The 26,781-nt window shown below is 43.1% G+C and overlaps 1 protein-coding gene across 1 annotated transcript in view; it reads right to left on the bottom strand.

The window, feature by feature from the left end:
* LOC130281706 (uncharacterized) overlaps positions 1-26,781 on the bottom strand; it is a 189,027-nt gene that overhangs the window by 102,502 nt on the left and 59,744 nt on the right. Inside the window, exons 7-9 of the mRNA XM_056529220.1 lie at positions 22,895-22,969; positions 20,682-21,289; positions 7,449-7,587 (exon numbers count right to left, since the gene is read on the bottom strand). Of these exons, the coding sequence (XP_056385195.1) occupies positions 7,449-7,587; positions 20,682-21,289; positions 22,895-22,969 (822 nt within the window). The remainder of the gene's footprint in view (positions 1-7,448; positions 7,588-20,681; positions 21,290-22,894; positions 22,970-26,781) is intronic.

The raw sequence follows: 26,781 nt of genomic DNA on the forward strand, positions 1-26,781 counted from the left end.
CGGCGAGTGCTACGCTGTGGGCTTTTGCTGAATGAAGCTAGGACAGCCACTGATGTTTCTTCATTAGTGACAGATTTCATGTGTCCACATTTTGGCAAATCCAACACTGAACCATTTTCACGAAACTTAGCAAGCAGTTTGCTAACTGTAGCATGGGAGATGGGTGGTCGCGTAGAGTGTCTTGCATTGAAATCTGCTGCAATGACCCGGTTACTGCGTTCACCAGACATCAACACAATTTCTATCCGCTCCTCATGTGTTGACCTCGACGACATGTCAATGGCTGTAAACAAAGAGAAACTTGTAAATAACTCATGAAAGAATAAAGTTACGTTAAAACCAAGTGCATCATTGTTTTTCTTGTGAAATTCCCAATAAGTTTGATGTGTCACATGACCCTCTTCCTATTGAAAAAACAAAAGTTGGATTCAAAATGTCCGACTTCAAAATGGCCTCCATGGTCACCACACATCTTGAAAAGTTTTCCCCCTCACATATACTAATGTGCCACAAACAGGAATTTAATATCACCAACCATTCCCATTTTATTAAGGTGTATGCATATAAATGGCCCACCCTGTACATGTGTGATCATGGTGGACATTTATTAATGGTTTTACACTGTTTTTTGATGGCAAATATTTGTGCAATGCATTAAGACTCATTCAAGAAAGCACTCAAACTGTTCAATTTCACACCAGCCCAGACCACACTTAGAAACTTGTCTACATCTAAGCCACTTTGCTAATTTTAAAGCACGTGCACCTCTTTAATAAATGTGGGGTGATAAATAGAATGTCGCTGGGTGGTGTTACTAACATGATGTTCCCCTGTGAGCCCAAACAATTTGTCAATGGTTTTGATCCTGTGGAGTGAAGTGCAGGAATGATAACTGACACGTGAATAACATAGAAACTGGATACTTTGCTGTAAGTTCTGGGCATCCAAGCATATCACAATTTTTTTTCCTTGTGTAAAAGGTTACTCTTTTAGAGCAGATTAGTGAATAGTTGGTCACCATCCCCTTAACAGTTGCTTTTTTTTTTACATATAAACTGACCAGAAAGTCTCTAGTGTGCTTTTAAGGTTGCATTCACACTATATTTGCAGCCTCCAGCTGCCAGAAATGTCAAAACCAGGCGCTACCGTATCCCAGCCAGACCCGAACAGCTTTTCATTTGCTTTAATGACCTGACTGGAGTCAGATAGTGACTCTGGTCGGCTCATGTTTTCCCCATATCCAGTTTTGTGACCGGACCTAAAACTGTAGTATACTACGGTTTTAGGTCAGGTCAAAAAAACGGCTCATTAAAGTTAATGGGTCGGTCAGCTCATTAAAGTGAATGGGTTTTCCATTCCTGGGCTGAGATACGGGATCTCCCAGTTTTGAAATTTCCTAGCCGGACCCAGCAGCCGTAGGCTACAAACGCAGTGTGATTGCAGCCTAACATATATAATTGAAGCAAAAATAGAGAAACAGAAACACAGCCGCACATCCACAAATTGTATTTTGATCTACTTGCTTCTGAGCATGAATTCAAAAACTAACTGGTTGTTAGTATAAATTTTGATCAAAAAGTACAAGCCCACTCGCCATGTCAAGGCCACCTATTCAGAGTGGGTCCCTAACCTAATACTGGTGTAGCGCTGGGCGGTGACCACTGCCACCACAACACCATGTCCACAGGGGAAATGGCCCAGTGGCCAGGCAGCCCCACTGCTGCCCGACCAAGCCCCTGGATCTGGCCCATTCCACCCCACAAATAAAGCACCACAGTAACAATGACCGCCTCAGAGCACCACACCAGTGGGAACACCTACCATGTACTTTTTGATCAAAATGTATACTACAACCTGTTAGTTTTTTAAATTAAGCTGAGAAGCAAGTAGATCAAAATACAAATGGGGGATGTGCAGCTATGTTTCTCTATTTGTGTTGTACATTTGTAGTCTCTCCCTTCTTCCATGGCCAGCACTCCACTCCACCCATTCGTCCCAGGCATTTTTAATTATCAGGAGACTGCATAGGGGTTTCCTCCTAACATTCTCCCAGCCCTTTGGTAGGGAGCACATGGTAGGTGTTCACACTGGTGTGGTGCTCTGTGGCGGCCATTGTTTCTGTGAACGATCAATAAAGCTCTTTCAATAATGGTGTGGCCCAGAGCCAGGGGCTTGGTCTGGCAGCAGTAGGGCTGCCTTGCCACTGGGTCATTCCCCTGGTGTGCTTGGTGTCTCAGAGGCAGTGGTCGCCGCCCGATGATACGCCAGTGTTAGGTTAGGGACCCATTCTGACTAGGTGGCCTTGACGTCACGAGTGGGCTTGTACTTTTTGATCAAAATGTATACTACAACCTGTTAGTTTTTTAAATTAAGCTGAGAAGCAAGTAGATCAAAATACAAATGGGGGATGTGCAGCTATGTTTCTCTATTTGTGTTGTACAATTGTAGTCTCTCCCTTCTTCCATGGCCAGCACTCCTCTCCACCCATTCGGCCTAGGCATTTTTAATTAGCAGGTGATTGCATAGTGTTTTTTTCTAACATTCTTCCAGCCCTTTGGTAGGGAGCACATGGTAGGTGTTCACACTGGTGTGGTGCCCTGTGGCATTATTTCTGTGATGCTTTGTCTGTGGAGTGGGGTGACCCAGATCTAGGGGCTTGGTCGGGCAGCAGTGGGGCTGCCTGGCCACTGGGTCATTCCCCCAGGGGGCATGGTGTCTCGGAGGCAGTGGTCACCACCCAGCGCTACGCCAGTGTTAGGTTAAAGACCCACTCTGACTAGGTGGCCTTGACGTGGCGAGTGGGCTTGTAATTTTTGATCAGAATGTATTATAACAACCTGTTAGTTATTTAAATTATGCTGAGAAGCAAGTAGATCAGAATACAAATGGTGGATGTGCGGCTATGTTTCTCTATTTGTGATATATAGGCCTACACAGGTTGATTTATTTTTACTTTTACTCGTGTGTTTGTAAAACAACTAAAGGAAATCTCTCCTGCTCTGGACAGTTCCTGACACAGAGGTGGCAGTAGAGTGCACTGTGTCTGAATTGAAAGATTGCACAACTTCCTGCACAATATATGCAAGCTGATAAGTTCTTGCAGCTGATTTTTTTCTTTGGAGTACACATTTTTTGTAAAGTTTTTTTTATTTATTAAATTTTCATAATAAAACAAAACAATACAGCTAGGAGCCCCACAGGAGTAACTAGAAGCAAAAACAGGTATCAGGTGAACAAGGGAATAGGGACAGAGACAAGAAATTGCCATTGTTCAATCCCGTATCATTTGAGCAATGTGTCCCAGGAGCATTTCCTCCCATGCAGCTCCCAGCCAGAAAAGGCCACTCAACACAGACAAACAACCAGACACTCACACACACAACCCTTGGGAGTCCCACCTCCCACCCCTCCACGACAACATTAGTAACCAGGCACGACAACATCAATAGACAGGCTCACTAGGTCTGTGACCTGGAGTGAACCGGGGATCAGCTGAGGCCTCCAACAGTAACCAAGGGAACCAAACCTTATCAAACTTTATCAAACTTGCAGACAACCGCGACTTATGTACAAGGCCCGATACAGAGGGACATACTTGTTAACCAAGGCCACCCAACGGGAAAGAGGGGAAGTAGTGGTGTCTTTCCAAGCCATGATGAGACGCCTATGCTAACCAGACACCAGCCCATTGATAATACCCAAGAGACATACTTCGGGGGCATAAACATACGGAAACTCCAGGTGGTCTGCTAAAAATTGCAACACTTCCCTCCAGAAGGGAACCACGCATGGGCAGTCCCACACAGCATGCATAAGGGAACCCTTATGAACATTACACTGGAAACAACTATCAGAAGATGAAATCCCCATACGGAGCAAGCGGACAGGGGTATAATACAAGTGAAGGATAAGGCAAAACTGGATAAGGAGATCATGAGCACTAACTACTGTGGGATAATAGGACAACACAACCTCCTTCCACTGCTCCTCCGAGAGAATATCTTATCTATTTTAGATAAGCCAAGGCAAAGGGATCTGTCTGCACAGATTGTAACACTGTATATGCACGTTTGGCGAGGTCGGAGGTACCCAGCAACAACTCAACATCAGAAAGGGCAGGAGCCACACCCAGGGAGCCAAGCTGTGCCTGTATTATATGTCACAGTTGGAGATACCTAAAATAAATATTCCGAGGGACATTAAAGCGAATCTGCATAACAGAACAGGATGGAAATAATTCCTATTCAAAACAGGTGCATAGCAAATTTGACTCCGTGTGAGCTCCAAAAGCCAGCCGCCTCCAACCCATGAAGGGATGCCTTGGGAGAAATCACTGTCTTTATAGGACCCAACAGAGAGGAGGAGGAAGAATACCTGTACAACGTATTCGTCAAGGATACATAGGGCCCCGTGAGCGCTCCCACCAGAGCCGTTACCGTATTTGAGAGATCCAGGTCGATCCACTATGCCATGTAGACCAGCAAGAAAATAGCCATACATATTCAGAGCTGCAAGGCCCCCTCTCTGCTTTGGTGCCTGGAGGAGAGCCTGACTCAGTCTCCGGAGGTCTATCCTGCCAGTAGAAGGATCTAAGAGTAGCATTCAGTTGTTTAAAGAACCACTTAGGAGGAACAACAGGAAAGAGGTGAAAGAGATACAAAAACTTAGGAAGAAAGATCATTTTAAAGATGTTCACCCGGCCAGCTAACGATAAAGGCAGAGAGGACAAACCCCGCAGCCTGTTAGTAGTAAGAGTCAAGAGGGGCACAAGGTTAAGGCTCACAAAAGTACCCAGGGAAACAGACACCTCCACCCCTAAATAGTGAAAGTCCTCCACCAGCCGGAGGCCCTTGGGAAGAGAAGGCAGGAGGATCATACTCCTAGATAAAAGCATCAGTGAGGATTTGGCCCAGTTAACATGGCCCGAAAAGGAGCCAAAAGTGTCATGTAGTTTAAACAAAGCCAAGAGGGACGCATAAGTATCTGCCAGATAAACCAAAGTGTCATCAGCATACATAGAAACCTTCTACTCCAAGGACCCCTCTATATCCCCCAAATAGATCCAGAAGCACGCATTGCCACGGCCAGAGGTTCCACAGCCAGAGCAAACAGGAAGGGTGAGAGGGGACAGCCCTTCCGAGTACCTAAAGGAAAAGAGGCAGACACATCCAGATTAGTTCGGATACGGGCCCTAGGCTGAGAATACAACAACCGCACCCAATTCCCAAAGCGAGGTCAAAATCGGAGGGAACGCAATAGGCACCAAAGATAATGCCATTCAATGGTATCAAAGTCCTTATATACATCTAAGCTGGCCACAAAACCCACAGAAGCATCCCCCTCTGAGGCGGATAGGTTCAGTTTGAGCCTTTTAACATCTGTAGCTCTACCCAGCATGAAAGCATGAATCCAGTCTGGTCAGGGTGAACGAGGGAAGGGATATCCCCCTTAAGCCTATTTGCATGAATTTTAGCTAGAATCTTTATATCCACATTCAAAAGGGAAATAGATAGGTAAGAGTCCGGCAAAGTCGGATCCTTCCCGGGCTTAAGGATAACAACAATTAAGGCATCCCTCATAGAATCAGGGAGCCCCCTCAACTCATAGGCAGCGTTATACAATTTAAGTAATATAGGGATCAGTTTTTCCTCATTCATGCCATACCAGGCTCCAACCATCCCGTCTAAGCATGGTGTCTTCCCAAAGGGCAATTCCCTGATGGACTGAGACACCTCCTCTACCGTAAAAGGAGCATCAAGGGCAGAAGCCTGAGAGGGAGTAAGAGTAACCCAAACCATCCAGAACACTAGAATAACCAGAAGAATACAAATCACTATAAAAGGCTTGAAAGACCCCATTTACGAGCATCGGCTCTCGGACTAAGTTTCCAAACAACCCACGGACACATGGAATAGAGGACACTGGCTTAGTCTCCTTCGCTCTCTCAGCCCTCTCCGGAAGGCCCACCAAGCAAATATTATTTCTGCGTAAACGATTTTCAAAGTCGTCTGCTCGGTCGGCCACTCCTTTCATCTGTTGCTGGAGAGTAGCTATTTGTTGAGGAATGGGCTGCCGGGTCTCCTCCACAGTAGAGACTCTACGCTCCACCTCCGTGGTATGCTCCCTAATCTTCTGGGTTTCATGTTGCAGAATGACAAAGTCTTGTCACAGTTCATCAAATCTGGAGAGCATCAAGGTTTGGCAGGTTGTGATAGCCGCCAGGACTTCAGCAAATTTCTGATCAATATCCGTGGCAGCATACAGAGAGCGGGGCTGTGGCGGGCTATCAGGAAACTCAAACAGCAGGAGGGATGGTTCAGGAGAGTCCAACCCCGGCAGCCCCAGGGCCCTAGAAAATTGGTAGTACTTTAGCCACATGGGAGGACACTTTAGATGTCAGAGGGGTTGGAGTACAAGAGTCCCTGCAGGATGGACCACAGGACCGTAACGAACCATCATCAGGGGACTGTCTAGTTTTTGCCATTATTGCGAGATCCTTCCATTGTAGCAAGCAGGGAAACCACTGACAGGAAAGGCAGATGTTGGGAGATCAGGTCACAGCAAGCCCCCCAAAGGGAGTACCCCCACTGTAGTTAAAAAAGCATTCCAGCGCTAACAGGGAGGACAACAGGTCCTAGCAAGACTCACAGTTCATGGCTCCCGAGTAGGGCAGCAGCAGCACCACACACTTCAGTAAAGGCACAGCAGGACAGAGTCCACACCACTCCACTGAATAGAGAGCAAAGGCGAATCCAGGGGCCAAGGGTCCTCCGCTCCAAGAGCATCCCACAGTAGTCAGCAGGGCTCCCACACAGCAGTCCCTATGAGGAGCAAGGGCCGCACTGAGCTCCCGAAGTAGAAAACCACAGGGCTTCAGCCAAGATCTGTGCAGCGCACCTCACAGTCCCGCCGGCAGGAGCTGCCTAGGCAACCAGCAAGGCCGTGCCCACGAAAGGCAGCAATGGCAACGCCCTCTCAGCACAATCGGGACCCACAGACAGCCTCCTTCCACCTGCGATTCGGCCCCCGCAGCTCCTCTGTACACAGGCACTGCACCGGAGTCTCACACAGTACGGTACCCACCAGATCACCGCTCCCTGCACCTCAGGATCTCCTCCGCTCACAAGCCCGGACCTCCAAGCGCCACCACAAGAGAAGCGAACACTCCACTGCAGGCAGGGCACCTTCCGCAGGGCTCAAAGGTGTGGCGAGGTGGGTTGGGGACCCTCAGGGTGAGTTAGACAGGGTAAAAGAGACTGAGGAAGCGGGAGCTCTGGCTCACGCATCCGCTCAGTCCAGCATGCATGCCACGTCCCCTTTGGAGTACACATTTAAATTAGTGCTATACATTTCTTTCTAATCAGGTATGTAATTGGTGAGATACCATGCACGTGGGCTCTTTTAATTTCCTTTACGTTAACCTTTAGCATGTCACTAGTTTTGCTTACCTTTAGTGTAGTTTTCCTGAATATATTCAGTGGCCCGTTCCACCACATCAAGATACATTTCCTGATGTTTGTCTTTGACTGAAGCACAGATTTCATAGAAGAACTGCATGCATGGCTCAGTGTATTTTTTCTCAAAGATCTAGAAAGATCAAACAATTATTCTAATTTAAAATGTTTCATATTAGAAAAATGTGCATATTTGGTCCATTAAATGGTTTTAGACCATGGGCATAACCTTCATGGAGCCATATAATTAAATGTGCTACATTACTTTTAGTATTATTCTTATGCTGTGAAATCATTGTAATATCCCAGTACTGGGGCATAAAACTGCCTACACGTGACATCATTATATGTTTTTTCTATGCTATGTACAAGGTAACTTTTGTATGTGTGCATTATCCATGTGCTGTGACAACACTGGGACAGATTTGTTCTATCTGCCTGAAACCAAAACTGTCTTTGTTGCACATAACAACCAATCACTGCTTTAATATCTTAATGAGCTCTAGTAAAAAAAAAAAAAAAGGCTGACCTGTGATTGGTTGCTGTGAGCAAATTCAGATAGTTTTGGGTTTCAAACAGATTTAGAAATGTGGACCATTTGTATCATCTCTATGGGAGAGGATGAGACAGGCGCAAAAAAACAACAAGCCCTCATATGGGTCTGAAGGTGGAAAGTCGAAAGTGTTGGCTATTAGAAGGCGAGGTGGAAAAAACAAAAGTGCAAACATTGATCCTTCTTTGTCTATTTAGGTCACGATACTGCTTTACTTTAAATTTAAATTTTTACTTACATTTTTTAAAGAGTAGCTCCCACCATCCTTTTTTTTTTTTCTGTCCCTGCCTATTACCCATCTATGAGAAAAAAAATATTTAATACAGACCTCAAGATATATAGTTTGGCGATGTGTGTGTATAAAGAATAGTGTGATTGAATATAGATGTAAATTGGAATTAAAACTGGAATGGACTAGTTGTATGGATATCAATGAAATAGCATTTATTATATAGAAAACTGTTTGCGTGGAACAGTCCAAGCAGGGCCATTGCTGTGGACTATCCAAATGTGCAGTATAGATATACAATAAGTAAAATGCAATAAAATGGAATAAAAAATGAAAAATTTAATAAAATGGAATGGATTAGTCCATATGACAGCCACCTATTATTGTGCTTGCAATACAGTAATTGGTATCCAATTTTTTATATATTGCAACAGTTAGTATAGTATCAAGTCTTCTGTCAATGCTAACAAATAGTAGTTTTGTAATCCAAAAGGGTTGTTGGTGCTTCTGCACCACTCACCGCTCCGTGGTAGAGGGATCCCGGGATGGTAGCCCCTGGTGTGCTGGGCTCTGTGTCGCAGACTGGCTCGGCTGGGCAGCCGGCTCCATGGGGACGTGGAGTGGGAGTGGATGCAGGTAACCGATGGTTTTCTGATGGTGTAGGTAGACGGCGTCCTAGTGGCAGAGTGTGCACGTGTCAAACAGTGGTCCCAATCCTGGGGGTTCCAGCCATTGTGAATTGTAAGTGACAGAGATCGCTCTAATAGGTGATCTGTATTGTTAGGGTATATGCAGACCACCTATTAGACCAATCTCTGTCGCTTACAATTCACAACAGCTGGAACCCCCCAAGATTGGGACCACTGTTTTAGACGTGCACACTCTGCCATGAGGGTGCCGTCTACCTACACCATCAGAAAACCATTGGTTGCCTGTATCCACTCACCTTTTGCCTGCCGCAATACCATCCATTCAGCTGGACACCTTCCCATGTCCCACCGGAGAAACCTCAGGATCCAGTGCGCAGACATACCCATGGAGCCGGCTGCCCAGCCAAGCCATTCTGCGACACAGAGCCCAGCACACCAGGGACTACCATCCCGGGATCCCTCTACCAGGGAGCGGTGAGTGGTGCAGAAGCACCAACAACTCTTTTGGATTCAAAAACTACTATTGATACTATACTAACTGTTGCGATATATAAAACATTGGATACCAATTACTGTATTGCAAGCACAATAATATGTGGCTGTCATATGGACTAATCCATTCCATTTTATTTAATTTTTAATTTTTTATTCCATTTTATTGCATTTTACTTATTGTATATCTATACTGCACATTTGGATAGTCCACAGCAAGAGCCCTGCTTGGACTGTTCCACGCAAACAGTTTTCTATATAATAAATGCTATTTCATTTATATCCATACAACTAGTCCATTCCAGTTTTAATTCCAATTTTTATCTATATTCAATCACACTATTCTTTATACACACACATCACCAAACTATATATCTTGAGGTCTGTATCCAATATTTTTTTCTCATCCTCTCTTGACATGTAGGGTAACATGGAACACAGCAACCTCGATATATACCAACTATAGTGTGAGCCCCCCACCCGTCTTTTATAGTATTGCCCATCTATCCCTAACCCCTTTTCTGCCTTAAGTTTTTTTTATAATCTTAGAAATGCCTTTTCGTCTGCCTGGTAGTGTGCTCACTTACCAGGCAGACTTCCCCAGCAGGCACAACATCAATGATGCCTGCTGGGGGGCCGACTTCCGCCCTTAGTTCACTATACAGGGTGCCTCCAGCTGTTTCACCACTACAACTCCCAGCTTGCCCTGACATCTATTGGCTGTCAGGGCATGCTGGAAGTTGTAGTGGTGAAACAAATGGAGGCACCCTGTGTTGAAGACAATATCTTTGTTACGGCCGTGAAACCCGCTCCCCTAAACCCCGCACCCCGCAACCCTGAACCACGCAACTCCAAACCCTGCAACCCACTCACCGAACCCCGCAACCCGCTCCCCACCCCACCCCAAAAAAGACATATCCAAGTTCAGGTGTGGAGTGCAGGACTTAGTCAGCAGCGGCGTGTGTATGCAGGGAGGTGGGGCCGCCGTGTGAGCCAATGCGCGCATCCTCTGTTCTCAGCGCTCGCTCCCGCCTGTCTGATTGACAGGCAGGGGAGCGAGCACAGCCTGAATGAATTAGGACCGATTGCCCAGACGGCATTGGTCCGAATTCAGGCATGACGTCACGCCAAGCTGCAGCCGGCCACTAGGAGCGAGACCCCTAGTAGCCGGTTTTCACATGTAAAATAAACTATTTTAATTTTAAAAAAAATAATGAAAGTACATTGGAGATATGTAGTAGTACATAAGTACTACAACATATCAAAAAAAAAAGTTGGTGACTGTGCCCATTTAAAGAATTATGCCCCCCAAAATGTCTGGGCATGTCCCTGTTGAAAGGTGTTCTGAAACAGATCGTACTCATTTAACAATATGAATCCAAATTACTCCATGGATTAGAACTCAACTCCTGTTCTGAAGACATATTGCATGTTTTCTACCGAGGATGAGTGGAAGCAATTCTATAGTAGGTAGTGATCAGAAACTCTCTGATATGTCTACATTTTATACCATCTTTGAAAATGGTAAATGTCTTTAGACTATATATGTATATGTGTATATATATATATATATATGTGTATATATATATATATATATATATATATATATATATATATATATATATATAGGAACCGGCACTATGATAGGGACTCTGAGTCCACATGGGTGCTCAGCTCCTAGGGATGTGACTCAATATCCCACGACTTGAAGATCCAAAGAAGAAGAAGCAGCACTCCAATAAAAATGTGATCAAGTGGATTTATTCACCCATCAAGTCAAAGAGGTGCTACGTTTCGGTCTGCACAATGAGACCTTTTTCAAGCCTTTGCTTACTAAATATATATATATATATATATATATATATATTTATACTGTATATATACATATGTATATATATATAAAATATTAGAGATAAGCGAACTTACAGTGATTCGATTCGTCACAAACTTCGCGGCTCTGCAGTTGCAGACTTTAGCCTGCATAAATTAGTTCAGCTTTCAGGTGCTCCGGTGGGCTGGAAAAGGTGGATACAGTCCTAGGAGAGAGTCTGTCGAGCCGAGAAGTTCGTGACAAATCGAATCACTCATTTCACTCATTTCTAATATATATATATATATATATATATATATATATATATATATATATATATATATAATGGTGGCTGTTGTTTACATCCGGAGAGTGTTGGGTTGTCTCCACCTCAAAGTTGATAATTATGATATACAGATTTGTGGACATTTATTCAATTATGTACTGTATCGGCAGTGCTTGATAATATTTCATGACACTATGCTAATATTTTTACACTGTTTTTACTGATGATGTAATTATTGCACTTTAGGTATCAGTTGATTGATACCTCAATACAGTGACCCCCTGACCAACGATGTCCCCGACTTACAATAATTTCAACATATGATGGCCTCTCAGAGGCCATCGCATGTTGAAGGCAGCATCAACATATGATGCTTTTGTATGTCGGGGCCATCGCATAAACAGCTATCTGGCAACGCAGACTGCTTCAGCTGCTGCTGGATTGCCGTTTAAGGTGCTCCGTGTGGTCCGGTGATGATCACTCACCTGTCCCAGGCGCTCCGGATTGTTCTCTTCAGGATCCCCTGCATCGCCATCGCTCTCCTTCATCATCATGTCGTCGCGTACGCAGTCCCATCATCCAATAGGAGCGGCATGCGCAATGACGTGATGACGGCGATGAAGAGCGATGATCCCAGGCAGCAGAGATGGTCCGGAGCGGTGGGGACACCCCGAGGACGCGGCGACAGCGATGGAGGGCGACATCCAGGGCAGCGGTGATGGTCCAGAGCGGCGGGGACAGGTGAGTATAACTTCCTATACTTTACTACATTGCACGGATTCCTCAACATACGATGGTTTCAACTAACTGGTTCATTTGGAATGTATTACCATTGTATGTTGAGGGACCACTGTATATGTGTGTGAATTTTGGAATGTGCACTGCTTCATAATGACTGGGTGAGCCTGGTCGAAACTTCGCCACTTGCTGTGAAAACACTTCTTTTTATGGAATATATCACTAATTTTACTGGATTATGTGTGCTGCAGTGAGATCCCTTTTTGTACAAATGGTGAGCTACTGACTAGAGATGAGCGACTCGAAGCTGACGAACCCAAAGTCGTTAAGAATTTCATGAAAAATTCGATTTGCAATTAATGTGAATATCGCGCGCATTGCTTAATTAAACTCCATTTAGTGCCGTCCAGGCTCCAGGGCATCTAAAATGATGGATCCACATGTCATTACATGGGGCAAGGAAGGCTGGAAGGCAGGTAGGCGGGATGACCCTGAATCACATGCAAGATACCGCCTATCAGCAGCCAGTCACCCCTGTGATGTCACAGCCCTATATAAATCGGCAGCCAAATTCTTTCTAATCACTTCATTCTTTACACTGCAGAGAGATATGACGGACATCGCTGTGTGTGTTACACAGAAAAGCTTATTACAGCAGCGTGTCACCTCTTGGTCACATTAGAGTTCTGGTGGACAGAGAGCAGTGCTTTTTTTCACTGAAAAGGATTTTTACTGCAGCTAGAGATGAGTGTGCCGAAGCAGACAAACCTGAATTTGTTACGAATTTCCGGATTTATTCGATTCGCAACGAATGCGAATATCGCCGCGATTCTATCACGCAAATTGCTTCATTAAACTCCATTTTACAGCTTTCCAGACTCAAGGACACCTACAATGGTGGATCCACATGTCAGTACATGGGGCAGGGGATGCTGGGAAGGCGGGAAGGCAAGGCGGGAAGGGAGGTAGGCGGGATGACCCTGAATCACATGCATGATGCAGCCTATCAGCGTTCATTCACCCCTGTGATGTCACAGCCCTATGTAATCGGCAGCCATTTTGCGACTGCTCATTTCATGCCATACACTGCAGAGGGATAGGACGGACAGCGTGTCTCTGTGTGTTACACAGACAGGCTAAATTGATCATACCGCAGTGTTCCACTTCAAACTGCTAGTCACATCAGCGTTGTGGACAGAGAGCAGTGCTTGTTCTCACTGAGAAGGATTTTTACGCCAGCCACTAAACTCCCAGTCACTTTATTCAGCATTTTATCAGAGAGGGGCAGATAGCTTTTTGTTGCCTCATACATTTTAACAAGCTGCCTAAACTTCATGAACCTTATCAAAGGAGGCAGGAATGATTTTTCAGAGCAATTCTGTGAATTTTTTCCACAAGAAATCATCTGTTGCTTATACTAGCCTGTAGACGGTATAATAACCAGCAGTTCACACCATTCTTAAAACTCTGTGACAGAGTGCAATTTGGGGTTTATTTATTTATTTTTTGTGGTGCTGCACTGTTGTGTCCTGCTGCTGTGCAAAAATATGTTTTCTTTCAATGGACTGTAGTGCATTTTTCTGCCCTCATACGTGCATACCACATACCTACATCAAAGCAGTCTACTATTTTTTACTGGAACAAGTCTAGATACTGTGAAAGTCCAGACAAAAGTAATCACCGGCTGGTGTTTTACGAAAATACGTTTTCCAAGTGTACTGTAACGCATTTTTTTGCCCTAATACAGTGACCCCCCGACTTATGATGGCCCCGACATATGATCATTTCAACATATCATGGCCTCTCAGAGCCCAACCTATGTTGAAGGCAGCATCGACATATGATGCTGCTGTGTGTCGGGGCCATCGTACAAACAGCTATCTGACAGCGCTGACAACTTCAGCAACTGACAGATAGTTGTTTAATGTGTCCCGTTCTGCCTCCTGTTACTCACATGCTGTCCTGCTAACTCACGCAGGCTACCACTGTGAGCTCCGTGTAAGCCCCCCCCCCCAGTGCAGCTATAGCCAATAGCCTGCAGCATCTTGCTGCAGGCATCCAATGAGCTGCTGGCTGCCCTCCCCTTCCTTTCCTATAGAGCTGTAGTCGGCAGGATCGTAATGTCCCCCCTGAAGGTATTTAAAGAACTGTACAGTACTGTATGCGATGTCACACATCACATACAATACATATACACACTATACACCCCATAGATCAATGTTTCCCTATCAGTGTGCCTCCAGCTGTTGCTAAACTATAACTCCCAGCATGCCCAGACAGTCAATGGCTGTACATGCATGCTGGGAGTTGTAGTTGTGCAACAGCTGGAGGCACCCTGGTTTGTTAAACACTCCCCATACACTCCACATACAATGGTCATCCCAGAACCAATTAGCAGTTTCCCATAGAGATATGTATTCAACATACAATGGTTCCGAGGCCCCAGAACCAATTACCATTTTTACATAGACATATGTACTCGACATATGATGGTTTCAACATATGATGGTTCTCCTGGAACCAATTAATATCATATGTTGAGGGACCACTGTACATGCATACCACATACCTACATCTAGGTAGTGTACCATTTTATACCTGTTAATCTGTCAAGGGCCAACATACTGTGAAAGTCCAAGCAAAAGTACTCACCGGCTGGTGCTTTACAAAAATACAGAGTTTTTAGGCGCATTTTTGCCCTATTCAGTGCATATCACATACCTACATCTAAGTAGTGTACCATTTTGTACCTGTTAATCTGTCAATGGCCTATATACTGTAAATGTCCAAGCAAAAGTAATCACCGGCTGGTGTTTTACGAAAATACGTTTTCCAAGTGTACTGTAGCGCATTTTTTTGCCCTCATACGTGCATACCACATACCTATATCTAAGTAGTGCACATTTTTGTACCTGTTAATCTGTAACAAGCCTACATACAGTGAAATGCCAGGGAAATCTAATCACTGGCTGTTGTTTCATGAAAATAAGTTTTCCAAGTGTACTGTAGTGCATTCTTTTGCCCTCATACATGCAAACCACATACCTACATCTAAGTAGTGCACTTTTTTGTACCTGTTAATCTGTAATAAGCCTACATACAGTGAAAGACCAGGGAAAACTAATCACTGGCTGTTGTTTCATGAAAATACGTTTTTCAAGTCTAATGTAGCGCATTTTTTCCTTCATAAGTGCATACCACATACCTACATCTAAGTAGTATGCTATTTTGTACCTGTTAATCTGTCAAGGGCCTGCATACTGTGAAAGGACAGCCAAAAGTAATCACCAGCTGGTGTTTTATAAAAATTACAGAGTTTTTAGGCTCATTGTAGCATGTTTTTCTGCCCTCCTAAGTGCATACCGCATAAGTACATCTAAGTAGTGTACTATTTTGTACCTGTTAATCTGTCAAGAGTCTACATACTGTGAAAGTCCAAGCTAAAGTACTCACCGGCTGGTGTTTTACAAAAATACAGAGTTATTAGGCATATTGTAGCGCATTTTTCTGCCCTAATCAGTTCATACCGCATACCTGCATCTAAGTAGTGTACTATTTTGTACTTGTTAATCTGTCAAGGGCTTAGATACTGTGAAAGGACAGCCAATAGTACACACCTGCTTCTGTTCTAGACAAATACTGTTTTAAGTGTAGTGAAGCGTATTGTACTCCCCTCATATACACAATAAGTATGTCAGGAAGAGTATTGCCAGGACGTGCACGGAGGAGTGGCAGAGGCCTAAATTCATCAGGCACAGGCAGAGGTCACAGGAGAGTAGGGGTGCGTGGCAGCCGGAGTCGCAGCGAGAGGTCTGAGCTCCCAGTGTCAGCTAGCAGTTGTGTCACAACCAGCATCCCAGCAGCCGTGATTGATCACTCGGTCATCCACTTCATCTCAAGTGACATCCGACACCCCCAGTCAGTCAGTGGGTTCCTCACACTTAACCCTCAGTTGGTATGGCCCTCATGCTGCTACTGCCACCTCCAGGCTCTGTCATTGTGCTGCTTTATGGTGTATTCATGCTATTGCTACCACCACCAGGCTCTGTCATTGTGCCGCAATATGGTCTCCTCATGCTGATGCTGCCACATTCAGGCTTTCTCATTCTGCTGCTCTATGGTCTCCTCATGCTAATGCTACCACCTCCACGCTCTGTCATTGTGCCACCATATAGTCTCCTCCTGCTGATGTTACCACCTCCAGGCTCTCTCCTTGTGTCGCCATATGGTCTCCTCATGCGGATGCTACCCCCTCCAGGCACTGTCATTGTGCCGCCATATGGTCTCCTCATGCTGATACTGTCACCTCCAGGCTCTCTAATTGTGCTGCTCTATGGTCTCCTCCTGCTGATGCTACCACCTCCAGGCTCTATAACTGTGCTGCTCTATGGTCTCCTCCTGCTGATGCTACCACCTTCAGGCTCTCTCATTGTGCTGCCATGGATACTGCAAAACATCATTAAGGTGGTGGTCCCCAGTTTCAGAAATTCCTTGCAAGTCAAGTCCCTTTCAGGACTCCTGATGCCACCTCCAGGCTGTGCCATTCAGACACTATATGGGCTCCTTATGCTTTCCCCACCTCCAGGCTGTGTCATTCAGCCAAAATATTGTTTTCTGATGCTGCTGGGACTGTCTTGGATATTACCTACAATTTTTTTATGGTAGCGCTAGCAAACATACATGCTCAATAAAGATTTCAACATTGATCTTTTAATGTTAGGGGTTGTGAAGCCCTCTTATGTACACATTCTGCTGCCTGATCCAGGCTGTGTGTTACAGGAACTACTTGGCTTACTCATTCTGCTGGGCCTGTGCCTAGATTTTTGGGATGTTAGCACTAGCCAACATACATGTTCTATACAGATTTCAATATTCACCTTTTAATGTTAGGGGTTATTAAGCCCTCTTGTGTACTTCTGCTGCTGCGTGATCCAGGCTGTGTGTTTCAGCAACTATATGGTTTAGTGATGCTGCTGGCCCTGTGCCAATTTTTTTTGATGTTAGCACTAGCTAACATACATCTTCTATACAGATTTCAACATTAACATAATGTTAGGGGTTGTGAAGCCCTCTTGTAAACTCATGCTGATGCCTGCTCCAGGCTGTGTGTTTCAGGAACTACTTGGCTTAGTGATGCTGCTGGGCTTGGGCCTTACATTTTCGGATGTTAGCACTAGCTTACATACATGCTAATTTGAGATTTCAACATTGATCTTTCAATCTTAGGGGTTATGAAACCCTCTTGTGCACTCCTGCTGCTGACTGCTCCTGTCTGCGTCATTCGGTAACTACATGGTTTAGTGATGCTGCTGGGCCTAGGACATTACCTATAAATGTTTATGGTAGCACTAGGTACCATACATCTTCAATGGAAATTTCAAAATTCATCTTTTATTCTTAGAGATTGTGAGGCCCTATTGTCTCCTCATAATTCAGCCACCTCCAGGCTGTGTTGTTCAGCCACAATATGGTCTCCATATATAGACTGTGTAATGTAGGAAACATGTGTCTATCCTTGAGTTACTCCCCCAGCATTATTGCCATGTTGATGCCAGACCAGTAATAAAAGGAATATTGCCAAGGACTAGCAGAAACAGGGAACTGTGGATACTGACCACCGGCTGTTGGAATTGACTGACTATCCCAGGTGGTAGATTTACCAATTTGAAGTTCCTCAGTTCCAGTAGGCTTTAAAGGGGTACTTCGGCGCTAAGACATCTTATCCCCTGGTGACCCCCGTGATCTTGCACGCAGCACCCCATTAGCTCCAGGTCTGATTACTGGCGACCACGGGGGTCACACCCCCTCACATAGGCTCGCATTGAGGGGGCGGAGCGTGTTGTCACACGGGGGCGGGGCTGTGACATCACAATGCTCAGTCCTCCGTGATCGCCAGTAATCAGACCCGGAGCGAATGTGCTCCGGGGACTGATTCTAATGGGGTGCTGTGTGCAAGATCACGGATAGGGGATAACATGTCTTAGCGCCGGAGTACCCCTTTAAATCGTTCATTCTTTGTTGTTGTTCTTCAGTTGCAGAATTAAGTTGTATCATGTTTTCCTGTTCCTCCGATGAGCTTATGTCACTGGAACACACAATACTCATATTGTCATCTAATTCTGGATCCTTTTCTTCAGAGAACATATCTATCATTTTATTATTTTGATAGTCAGGTGGTATTCTGACAATTTCTGATTATAAAGGAATTTTGTAAACTGGGAACCAGGTAAAAATAAGCATTTTTAAGCATACTGTAGCACATTTTTCTGCCCTCTTAGTGCATACCACATACCTACATATAAGTAGTGTACAATTTTGTACCTGCTAATCTGTCAAGGGTCTATATACTGTGAAAGGACAGCCAATAGTACACACCTGCTGCTCTTCTAAACAAATACTGTTTTAAACGAACTGAAGCATATTGTACTCCCCTCATATACGCAATAAGTATGTCAGGCAGAGTAGTGAAATTTCAATTACTAAATCCATGATATAAATTTCAAAATCTTAAATTTAAATTTAAAAATCATAGATTTCAATTTTCTCATCATGCTGCTGCAAACTCCAGGCTGTGTCATTTAGCCAATATATGGTTTACTTATGCTGCTGGGCCTGGGAATTAAAAAAAAAAATTGTTATAGTAGCACTAGTTACCCAAAATCTTCAGTTTAAATTTCAAACTTTGTCTTTTTTTCTTAGGGATGTGATGCCCTGGGGTCTCCCCATGCTTCAGCCAACTCCAGGCTGTGCCATTCAGACACTATATGGTCTCCTCATGCTGCCAACACCTCCACGCTGTGTCATTCAGCCACTATATGGCCTCCTCATGCTGCCAACACCTCCACGCTGTGTCATTCAGCCACTATATGGTCTCCTCATACTGATGCCACCTCCAGGCTCTGTCATTGTGTCGCTCTGCGGCAGTGACTCTAAAAGCGATGTCGGTAATCTGCATGTCATACTGAATAACAGTATTATTTCACTACCCCAGCACACTCTATATGCGTGTTAGAACACAGCAAAGTGTTCTACACCCCTATTGAGGCTCTCTGTAGGCCAGAAATAGACATTTTTCATATAGATTTGCCGCAAATAAATTTGGATCGAACCCAATTTTATTTTTTTATTTTTTTGGGCGAATAGGCCGAATAGAATTTTTCAAAAGTTTGTTCATCTCTAATTATAATAATTATCTTAACATATATATATATATATATATATATATATATTTCAGTTGTAATCAAATTGATTTAACCCTCCATTACGTTCTGTTGAAAAAGTTCAAACAACAATTTGAATAGCTAAATAGGGGTATGCATACAACTGTGAACAAAATTGGTCTGATTTGCCAATAGCTCAACTTTTATTTTACCAGAGCATGTTAAGATATGAAAGCTGAGTTGTGGTTGTTATGGGCAAAACCAGGCAGTTTTTGTTTTCATCGTTTTTAACCCCCTCCCTATGAATAGCTCAAGTGGTTTCTCCAAATTCAACATAAAACACAACATTTTTAGGCTGCTGTATCAGAATTATTAAACCCCCATATAACAAACATCTTTACTACTTAGTAGAGTATCCCTTTGCTGTTAGGCTGAGCATTACATGTTCAGTGTTCCTGAGGAATCTTATCCTATTTATCATTAGCAATAACCTTTTGTTCTCTTATATACTTTGGTATACATATGCATCCCACCACATATTATTTGTTGGGTTTAAGTCAGGCGTTTGTGAAGGCCAATCTAAAATCTTTTAGGGCTTTTTCTGAAAACAAAGGTTGATAAACTTTTAAAAAATAATTGTCCCCTGTGAAGGACACCAAGCCATGCTTCACTGTAAGCAGGATGCTCTTTTTAGGATGCACCTCATTCTTCCTCTAGTTATAAACTTAAATAAACTTAAAAAGATACATTTTAGAGAATATTAACATTTCTGTTGCTCATTTATACAATTTTGTGCATACTGGAGCCAAATGTCCTTGTGCTTTTGGGTCAGTAGAAGTGTAATTTTTGAAGATCATGAAGATCAATTTGTAATGATGAAGCTCTCGACAACACCAAATCGTATGTTTAGCTATTTATCTGCACTCATTGAATAAAAATGCAGGAAAAGATCATAAATGGAGGACATGTGTAAAGTAAATAACGTTTACCCTTATAAATCCATTCCTGGCCTTGTATTTAATATTTGCAATTAAAAACTTAAATTGTACTTAGGGGGTTAAATATTTCAAAAATTGTATTAGTCATTGAAAGTAGCATTTTGTTTAGAATTTGAATGAGATAAATAGAATGTGAATGAGTTAAATCCATTGTGTTGTGAGATATTAAAACTTTTTTTGTGTGTTTTTTTTTCCTCTTCTTGCAAACAGCTGAAAGTCTTTACATTTTGTAAATAAACCTAATTTGACAGTTGAACATTTGGAAGCAATTGTAAAAAGAAATTGTTAAATTATAATATTTGCTATCTTACCTTTTCTGTAATAATCACAACAAAAATGTGCTTTATATCCCAAGGGAGCTGAATTAAATATTTAACCACTGTATTCATGTCTGCTGACTTTTGAATTACTTGAAAATCATTTTGATCCAGCAAAGAGATGCAGTTTTCTAGCATTTGTACATGTGCATCATTTTTTTCCAACCGCTTTGGCCAATCCTTAATTCTTGCAATCATTGAATTGGTGAGTTTGAGATAATTGTTTTGGTAGAGTTGTTCAAAGGGTTTTGGACTGGTCTTGTACCATTTCAGAGTCAGGGCCTTCATATGGTACTTTAAATCTCTATCATTGCACTTATAGATCCTTATGTAAATGGCAGCTAGGATCCAGAAGTACAGCTTTTCAAAGTAGCAGTTTATTTCACAATTTCTCATGTAATCTCTTTCCAGCAGCATTCTGACCTCAGTTTCAAACCTCAACAAACTAGAATTTCTATAAAATGTTCCAATGTTCTTCTGAATTATTTTGGTCAAACTTTGAGCAGCAAAATGACTGATTTTCTCATCATAGTGGTGACAATGACTTAAGAGGACATCTGGAGAAGTTGTTGACTTAAGTTCTTTAAGGCATATATCATCCCCTGTTTAAAAACAAAAAGGAATATTTGAATAAAAGCAATCCTAAACATAGAGCTTAAATACTGTCATTGAAAAAATTTTTTGTTTGTGCCCTCCTAATGGAGTGCTGAGGGGGGTGTTTGCAGCCTTAGCCAATCATAGCTCTTTTCACACTGAACTGCTCTGGGCTTTGTGTAGCAGAGTGAGGGAGAAATTTCTCCCTGTATGGCTTCACGTGATTTCATGCCTGCTGGGGAATGCCACTTCCCAGTCTGTGAATCTGACTAAGACTGAGCAGAAAATACAGAGCAATATTAAGGTAGAAAACTGAAAAATAATAAAAATAAAGGCAGGGGGTGATTTATCATGATGGGGGCAGTGAACTGGGAGAATTACAACATTTAATAAGATCATGACAGGTACTCCTTAATCACTAATTTTATGCATGACATTTTTTGCCAATCCTACTTCTTATGGTAATACTGACAAAGTAATGCTAACAACCATATTATACAATGTTTTTATAACAATGCTGTAAGATTTCCAAATTGAGCAGCCACACAGTTGCCTAAAAACACTGTTCATGTAGCAAAACAGCAGAAATGGACAATGGAAATATATAAATCAATAGCAAATATTTAAATAGGATGCGTAATATGTGAAAAACATGCTTAACATACACAAAAGACAGGCTACATATACATGTGCACACCAAGGAAATCATACAAAAAAGAAAAATCTTTTCTTGGAAAGCAAAAAGGTAAGAACATTTAAATACTATACTTATGGGATCATCACAATTCTATGTTTAACAACTGTGGTATCAAACCTTAAAGGAGTACTTCGGGATATAAAAACTTATATCAGTTAAGTTTCAGATCGCAGGAGGTCCGTGGGGGGTATTCAGGGAGGGGGACAGCGGTCAGTCCTCCCGTGATCTGACACTTATACCCTATCCTATGGGAAAAGGGTACTTTTTTATACTAGCAATCTCCTTTAATTCAGTGTAGGAGGAGACAGAAAAGAGGTATGTCCAGTTCAATACTATGGATGCACATTCAATTAAAGACTATGACGGAACAGAAAGCCATTGCCTCTCTGCCTTATGACCTGCTCTTGTAAGCCACAGGTTGCATTAGGCCTGCAGCCTACAAGAAGTTGGGGGACCTGAGGATGTAAGCACTCTTAACATAGCCAGTGAAGAGGACCTGTTGCTTGGCATGAGTATGGAAAGAGGTTTTTTGGGTTTTTTTATTTTCATTTGCACAAAGGGGGCAATATGAATGTATATTATTTGAGGGAATGGGTGGGAGGACATAAACATATATCAAATTATGCCCTGGAACCCATGGGACTCTAGTTATACCCCTAAGGGTACCTTATTTTGCTGCTGCATATTTTCCTACCCATTAAAGTAATTGATTTTGCCACTCAGTGATTTTGCCACTCATTAACTTCAATAGGTAGGAAAATACGTAGCAAATACACAGAAATATATGTTATTTGTGACCCAACCCATATAACAGTCAAGCAAAGTGTAAAATTTATGGATGCTCACTTCATTCGCGAGTATGTAGATATAGCTTAGATATATAGCTGTAGCTATAGTATGCATTATTACTACAAACCCATCTTAACAGCAGTTGAAAAACATCTTGATTGTTGCATTTGTATTCCTGGTGATAAAATATTTTCAGTTGCATCTGCCAAAAATAAAGAAATAAAAGATGTGAAAACATTAGCTGGATAAACACATCCAGTGGTTTGTGATCCATATAAGTCAACAGGAAACAAGTACATTACCAAATCATTTTATGGCCCCATACCAGGTCGAGTAAGACAGGGTGGGGTATTTACCTAAATCGACTAGTCTGACCAATACTATGCAGAAGCATCTATCACCAATAAGAACCCAGTGTTTTTCTTACTGGATACTGTTGTATAAAATTGCATTGACTACTACGCTATTACGTTCTTTACTTGTTGTGGTATACTGATGTACATTGGACCAACACTGGACAGCCATAGGATATATACTGAACAGACAAAGGATGTATACTGGCCAAAAAGACATTCTTTTGGTCTCAATTGGCCTAATAAAAACCCATGGACAGGTCTAATGTGTAACATTCAAAAGAGTAATACATGGAACAAATATCACTTGCTTGCTTCATGCTTTTTATAGAAAGTTGCAGATACATAACTGAGAGCCCATGCTGTGTAAGCTTGAAATATGCTTTTATTTCACTCCAGCAGGGGCCTTTAGTCTTGCAGCCCATATCACAGCAATTTCACAGTGGAGCAAGAAAAGATCACACCCACGTGTTCAGTGACAAAGTTTAAGGGCCTCCGCCCCCTTTGTCAAGTCCATAGGTGTCAATCCACCACGACATTAAATACATCACAGTTCTCATGAGATTTCTAATTCGATACAATATCATATCATGTTTGATGTATTACAATATAGTACGGGAATAGCAAAATTACAAAAACACATTATAATCACAAATTTTATTGATCCTGTGTAGAGATGAGCGAACTTTTCAAAAATTCGATTCGGCCGATTCGCCGAATTTTCCGATAAAGTTTGTTTCGATCCAAATTTTTTCACGGCGAATCTATGTTAAAAAAAGGCTATTTCTAGCCTACATACAGCCTCTATAGGGGTATAGAACACTTTGCTGTATTATAAAACGCATATGGAGTGTGCTGGGTTAGTGAAATAATACTGTTATTCAGAATAACATGCATATTACCGGCATCGCTTTTAGAATCACTGCCGCACAGCAGCACAATTACAAAGCCTGGTGGTGGCATCAGTGTCAGGAGACCATTTAGTGACTGAATGACACAGCATGGAGGTGTTGGCAGCATGAGGAGACCATATAGTGGCTGAATGGCACAGCGTGGAGGTGTTGGCAGCATGACACAGCTTGGATGAGGCTGAAGCATGAGGACACCATATAGTGGCTGAATGACACAGCGTGGAGGTGTTGTCAGCATGAGGACACCATATAGTGGCTGAATGACACAGCTTGGTTGAGGCTGAAGCATGAGGAGACCATATAGTGGCTGAATGGCACAGCGTGGATGTGTTGGCAGCATGAGGACACCATATAGTGGCTGAATGGCACAGTGTGGAGGTGTTGGCAGCATGAGGACACCATATAGTGGCTGAATGACACAGCTTGGATGAAGCTGAAGCATGAGGACACCATATAGTGGCTGAATGACACAGCGTGGAGGTGTTGGCAGCATGAGGAGACCGTAAAGTGGCTGAATGGCACAGCGTGGAAGTGTTGGCAGCACAAGGACACCATATAGTGGCTGAATGACACAGCATGGACATGTTGTCAGCATGAGGAGACCACATAGTGGCTGAATGACACAGCTTGGATGAAGCTGGAGCATGAGGACACCATATAGCGGCTGAATGACACAACATGGAGGTGTTGGCAGCATGAGGAGACCATATAGTGGATGAATGGCACAGCCCGGAGTTGCCAGCAGCATGAGTAGGCACTAGGCCTTCACAATCCCTAAGATTAAAAGATGAATTAAGAAATTTAAACCGAAGATTTGGGATAGCGGGTGCTACCTATGAGAAAATTTGAAATTCCCAGACCCAGGCCCAACAGTGGCATCAATAACCCATATATTGCCTGAATGACACAGCCTGGAGTTGGCTGATGCACGAGTACACACCAGGGCTCCACAATCCCCCCCCCCCCAAAAAAAAAAACACCACAATTTTAGAAATTTTTGGAAAAGATTTTGGATAGCGGGTGCTACCTATGAGAAAATTTGAAATTACCGGACCCAGGCCCCACAGCGGCATCAGTAACCCATATATTGCCTGAATGACACAGGCTGGAGTTGGCTGATGAACGAGTACACACCTGGGCTTCACAATCCCCCCCAAAAAACACCACAATTTTAGATTTTTTTTTTAAAGATTTTGGATAGCGGGTGCTACCTATGAGAAAATTTGAAATTACCAGACCCAGGCCCCACAGCAGCTTTATTAACCCATATATTGCCTGAATGACACAGCCTGGAGTTGGCTGATGCACGAGTACACACCAGGGCTTCACAATCCCCCCCAAAAAACAACACAATTTTTGAAATTTTTGAAAAAGATTTTGGATAGTGGGTGCTACCCATGAGAAAATTTGAAATTCCCAGACCCAGGCCCAGCAGCGCCATCATTTTTTGATTTGAAATTTAAAACAACCTTTGCATGTCCCCGACCCCAGCGTGTGGGTAGGAAGGACCAAATCCAACAAGCCCCCACAGTGCTCATGTGGCCGTGAGATTTAGGCGCAACGTCTCCATTGCCCTGACCGGCCATTGTTTCCAAGACTTCTCGCCAAGGCAAACCATGTGAAGAACAACGTGACACCGCCGTGACCTGCACACATGGTATGCTGAAGGGTCACTGAGACTTGTCCGGGCAGTGGAGGCTTAAGACACAGACGAGGATGAGGTCACGGAGTAGCACACTGTCGCAGGACCAACGGGCTGACAGAGTGTAGCAGGAAGCAGCATTGAGTACACACCTGGGCTTCAGAATCCCAAAGAAAAAACAACCATTTTAAAAATAATTTTAAGAATATTTAGGACAGCGGGTGCTACCTATATGTTGCATGAATGACACACGCTGGAGTTCGCTGATGCATGAGTACACACTAGGGCTCCACAATCCCTCCAAAAAAAAAAAAACAACAATTGTAGAAATTTATGAAGAAGACTTTTGGATAGCGGGTGCTACCTATGAGAAAATTTGAAATTCCCAGGCCCAGCAGCGCCATCAGTAAACCATATATTGCCTGAATGACAAAGGCTGGAGTTTTTCCTGATGCATGAGTATGCACCAAAGCTTCACAATCCCTAATAAAAAGACAAACATTTTTGACAAAAAATGTTAACGAAAATTTAGAACAGCGAGTGCACTCTATATATTATATACTATATATTACCAGAATGACGCAGCCTGGAGTTGGCTGCAGCATGAGGAAACCATTGAAATGTGTGATTTTTTTATTTGAAATTTAAATCAAAATTTGTGTCCCGGACCCCGCCGTGTGGGTACAAAGGACCTAATCTCATAATTCATAAGCTCGGATTCATTAAGTCCCTGCCCTTTGTACACACCGCATGTCTCTACTACCGATTGTCCTAGCAGAGCGCTGAGAATTTAAAGATCATTGTTGAAATTTGCATTAAGCATGTATTAGCTACTGCTAAACTTCCAAAAATTGAAGGCCCAAGGCCTGAGGCATCAGGGAGGCAATTATTTCCTGAAAGACGCAAAGTTAGTCAGGAGCAGTCCTTCACAGTACCCAAGAGGGTTTCATAACCAACCCCTTACATTTAAAGATCAATGTTGAAATTAGCATTTAGCATATATTTAGCTACTGCTAAACATCCAAAAATTAAAGGCCCAAGTCCAGAAGCATCAGTGAGGCAAGTAGTTCCTGAAAGACACAGAATGAGCCAGGAGCAGGCAATCACA

Source organism: Hyla sarda, chromosome 7 (genome assembly GCF_029499605.1).
Source record: "Hyla sarda isolate aHylSar1 chromosome 7, aHylSar1.hap1, whole genome shotgun sequence".
NCBI lineage: Eukaryota > Metazoa > Chordata > Amphibia > Anura > Hylidae > Hyla > Hyla sarda.